Source organism: Lolium perenne, chromosome 2, assembly GCF_019359855.2.
Source record: "Lolium perenne isolate Kyuss_39 chromosome 2, Kyuss_2.0, whole genome shotgun sequence".
Taxonomy (NCBI): domain Eukaryota; kingdom Viridiplantae; phylum Streptophyta; class Magnoliopsida; order Poales; family Poaceae; genus Lolium; species Lolium perenne.
The window spans coordinates 94,662,691-94,667,604 of record NC_067245.2 but is presented as its reverse complement, the minus strand read 5'-3'; the positions used below and the strand labels follow the sequence as shown (position 1 = coordinate 94,667,604).

The 4,914-nt window shown below is 50.7% G+C and overlaps 1 protein-coding gene across 1 annotated transcript; it reads left to right on the top strand.

Moving 5' to 3' along the window:
• The first annotated feature begins 3,204 nt into the window (after positions 1–3,204).
• On the top strand, positions 3,205–4,643 carry LOC127333290 (GDSL esterase/lipase At4g10955-like). Its single transcript, XM_051359670.2, has 2 exons — positions 3,205–3,380; positions 3,476–4,643. Exons 1-2 carry the CDS (start codon positions 3,286–3,288, stop codon positions 4,503–4,505), a joined length of 1,125 nt encoding a protein of 374 aa, XP_051215630.1. The 5' UTR covers positions 3,205–3,285; the 3' UTR covers positions 4,506–4,643.
• The last annotated feature ends 271 nt before the right edge of the window (positions 4,644–4,914 follow it).

Here is a 4,914-nt window from a genome sequence, read left to right as displayed (position 1 = left end):
TGGGCCCCTCGTCAGCCTCCCGACGCTGCCCTTCCGCCTATTTATTCCCTCCGTCGTGAAAACCCTATTACCGAGAGCCACGATACGGAAATACTTCCAGAGACGCAGCCGCCGCCAATCCCATCTCGGGGGATTCGGGAGATCGCCTCCGGCACCCTGCCGGAGAGGGGAATCATCTCCCGGAGGACTCTTCATCACCATGATCGCCTTCGGATTGATGTGTGAGTAGTTCATCCTTGGACTATGGGTCCATAGCAGTAGCTAGATGGTTGTCTTCTCCTCATTGTGCTATCATGTTAGATCTTGTGAGCTGCCTATCATGATCAAGATCATCTATTTGTAATGCTACATGTTGTGTTTGTTGGGATCCGATGAATATGGAATACTATGTCAAGTTGATTATCAATCTATCATATATGTGTTGTTTATGTTCTTGCATGCTCTCCGTTGCTAGTAGAGGCTCTGGCCAAGTTGAAACTTGTAACTCAAAGAGGGAGTATTTATGCTCGATAGTGGGTTCATGCCTCCATTGAATCTGGGACAGTGACAGAAAGTTCTAAGTTTGTGGATGTGCTGTTGCCACTAGGGATAAAACATCAATGCTTTGTCTAAGTATATTTGTGTTGATTACATTACGCACCATACTTAATGCAATTGTCTGTTGTTTGCAACTTAATACTGGAAGGGGTGCGGATGCTAACCCGAAGGTGGACTTTTTAGGCATAGATGCATGCTGGATAGCGGTCTATGTACTTTGTCGTAATGACCTGATTAAATATCATAGTTACGCATGCTGGATAGCGGTCTATGTGCATTGTTATGCCCTCTCTATTTGTCAATTGCCCAACTGTAATTTGTTCACCCAACATGCTATTTTTCTTATTGGAGAGACACCACTAGTGAACTGTGGACCCCGGTCCATTCTTTTACATCTGAAATACAATCTACTGCAATACTTGTTCTTTACTGTTCTTCGCAAACAAACATCATCTTCCACACTATACATTTAATCCTTTGTTTACAGCAAGCCGGTGAGATTGACAACCTCACTGTTAAGTTGGGGCAAAGTTCTTTGATTGTGTTGTGCAGGTTCCACATTGGCGCTGGAATCCCTGGTGTTGCGCCGCACTACACTCCGCCACCAACAATCTTCACGTGATCCTTGACTCCTACTGGTTCGATAACCTTGGTTTCTTACTGAGGGAAAACTTGCTGCTGTACGCATCACACCTTCCTCTTGGGGTTCCCAATGGACGTGTGCTTCACGCGTATCAATGTCAAAGGATTGGGAAACAACTGGCTTGGGGCTGGCGGCACTGTGTTAGGCCCGGCAGAGGAGCAGCTGGCTTGACCGTGGTCGGCTCCCCCGAGGTCGGTTGAATCCTCGTCTGGGCCGGCTGTGCCATGTTCTTGGCCTACTTTAGCATCATCTGGCCGTGTTTAGGTGGGCTTGGCCAGCTGCAGCACCGCCTGGCCGGCTGTGCTCATTGATGGGCCCGCTTCGTCATTCCCCTGACTGGATCTAGAAGTTGGCGGAGCCTTGCCGAGAAGCCATCAGGACTCTTGTCTGGGTGCAGAAGTCCACGAGGATATCCCATCCTGCCTGTCGCGGGATACTGCTTCTCTACAACGATCTGCATGACATGAGCATGATGATGGCCCAGTTCTCCAGGATGGCGCGGGCTAGGAGCTACTCTATGAGCCGTCCCTCCACCGGTCGGGTCGCTGTCAGAAGAGAGAGAAGGACGAGACGTGGGCGGGCGCCCGGGGATCCCAGGGCATCGGAAGAGAGCGAGGGAGCCGAAGCCGGTAGCGTAGCCTCTAGGGATCTCCTTGCAAATGTTCCGGGCACTATATAAGCCCCACTAGCACCCCTCTCCAGGGGGATCAGACTCATTCTCTTTCATACATCACATACACCGCTAGCTAGCTGGGAGCAGGGAGAGACCTTCGTCTACCTCCAGCTCGCTCCCAAGCCGGATACAGCTCTAGGAGCACCATTGTACTATCCACCACTTATACAGATCAGGCAAGAGTAGGGTGTTACCTCCACACGAGGTTCCCGAACCCGGGTACGTCGTCGTGTCGCTCGTGCTCATACCTGCCTCCAGAATCTGCCGTAGTCCATAGGCCTCACTTTCCCTCTACTTAAGCCATCTCATGGCATCTACCGTGATGATACCATGACAGTTGGCGCCCATCGTGGGGCCTTCAGCGTCTGCGGCCGGAGTTCGCTTCCGGACGGGCCTCCTCCTTCCCTCCGGCATGTGAGTCACTTAATGCTTGGTATGGAGGCTTGGCTCGCTGGACTGTGTCAGTGACAACGTTGGCTGCTTTGCCGACAGGCCCTTCCCTACAGGCGGCAGCATCATCTCCTTCGACGTGCACCACGTCTACATCGTTACCGTCGCGCCACCGCGCTTCCCTCGTGATGTGCAGAACAGCACCAGTCCATCGCATGGTTGCTTTTACAATCCCGTGGCAATCACATTTCTGAGGATGAGAAGATTTTTTTTTGTTTGGTACGGGTCCTTGGGCAAACAAGTTATAGATCGATAATAATGATGCTAAAGTTCCCTTGGACTCTATTCATGGTGTGATCAAAATACTATTGATGCAAGATTAGATTTTTTTGATAAAGACAATATATTAATATTGCGGAGATACCAATTACATCGATTTTGCACAAAACAAATGTTAAAAGACATTGCAGATGCACACATCTAAAATACAACCCCCGTAGTCATAAGATTATATACAAGATTGGATATCGTAGGGTTTATAGAACACCCGCAGAGATGAGATGTAGATCGGGGTTACTAGGAAGACTTGGGCGTGGAGTACTACGAGTAACTGACTTGGTCTGGCTTATGAATTATGACAGTGTCTCTTGGTTCACATATCCCCTAGTGAGCGAGGAGTCAAGAAACCAATTAGGGAGGAACAATTAACACGGTCTGGCTTAGTCAAAGAGCTCGTGTGTTCATCTCACAAATGATAGGAGCTCATGCAGTGTTGTTTAGTAATTGACTCGGTCTGGCGTTATGAGAGGCTGAGAATATATCTGGGTTCTGGTTCTGTGCTGTACCTATCCCCTAGTGGCCCAGTGGACGGGTTTGAGAAACCATAATGTATTTCAACTCGCAGGAAGCATCCGCTATTATACCGCTTGAATTACATGTATATATAGGCTCATCGTTCTTCACAGCAAAGCACAAAGCTAGAACACTTGGCTCAGCAGTCATAACTGCCTCTTAATTCTTGCTGCCTCTTTTAGTTACGTCGATGGCTTCGAGTACCGACCTCACCGACCGCTTCGACGAGTCTGGGCCGACTCATATGATGCCCACCGGTGGTACTTCTGCGAGGAAGATTGACTGGTATGCTTCGTCTCCTACCCTCCTCCTCGATCATATGGTGTGGTACAACAACATTCAGGTAGTTCTAAGCTAACAATGGATGATTCATGGTACAGGGAGAGCGAAGAGCACCGCCGGTGCATCGCCGCCTGCATCGTCAAAGGCACTTACGTCCTGGAGAGCGACAGAACCATGTGCAGGCAGGGCCTGCAGGCCAAGGCGCTAGCGCCGGCGTGGTGGGAGAGCTTTCACTTCCACCTCAAGGACGTGCTCACGGACGACTCTTTCAAGCACAGGGGGGACAAGTTCATCTTCGGCGCCATCTACGAGTACGCCGCCCCGGCGGGTGCGCCGCCGCGCCACCCATCAGCTCCGCAGTACGTCGTCGCCTTCCGCGGTACCATGATGCGGCACCCCAAGGCGATACAAGACGTTTACCTTGACGGCAAAATAGTGCTCAACTGCCTAAAGGGAAGCAATCGCTCCCAGCGAGCACACGCCAAGGTCCACGCGCTCCTCGCCGGCATTGCCAAACGGAAAGAGAGCTGCGTCGTCTGGCTCGCCGGCCACTCTCTCGGCGCATCGCTGGCGCTGGACGTGGGGCGGACTACGATGGAGCATCAGGGGCTGGGCCTCCCGACCTTCCTCTTCAACCCCCCGCATGTGGCATCGACACAGGCCATAAACCTGCTTCAACCGTCGGAGCTGGCCAAGAATGACCTGTACGCCGCGAGCAACCTCCTCAAGGCCGGCCTCGGGGTGATCCTCAGTCCCCACCGGAAGCGCATGGAGAAGCTGTTCCAACAGCTGTCGCCGTGGGCGCCCAAGCTGTACGTGCACGAGAAGGACTTCATCTGCCAGGGTTTCATCGACTACTTCCAACAGAGGGAACGGATGGAGGAGCGCTTTCGCGGCGCCGCCAAGTCGGCCATGACGCTGTCGTACCGTGACATGTTCCACCACCTCGTCGGCCATGACAAGGAGCGCCCGCACCTCCTGCCATCAGCAACGCTGTGGAAGAACTCCAGAATTGACGACGCGAGCTGGCTCACCACGCGGTCCAACGCGCACGGCCTCCAGCAGTGGTGGAAATCCGACGCCCAGCTCACCTTGAGCCCCAGGCATTACACATACCCTGTAGCATAGACTTTCTTTTTTGATTTTGCTACATCAGTTGTTGGCCTATATAATTCACTTCAGGGTGGCCCTCCCAAATGAGAGGACATCATTCTTATTTCTTTATTGAAGAGAGAGGAATGTCGTCTGACTGTCTATATATTGATTACGAAATATGTTTGATGATTCATGCGAGAAATAGAAAATACCAGATGAATTCATAAGGACCAACATTATGGGACCGGCTCCTCTAACGTTGAGGAGCAAAGTCAGAGAAAAGAATGAAGTAAAGTCAGGGCAAAGTAGCATTAGTACCATGTTATGTGATGTAATTAATTACTGTAGACAATTACTGTAGATATAAAAAAATTAAACTAAATTTTACGACATCATAATTTTGACTGTATGTAGTTACTCTGAATGCATAACATAAATTTGC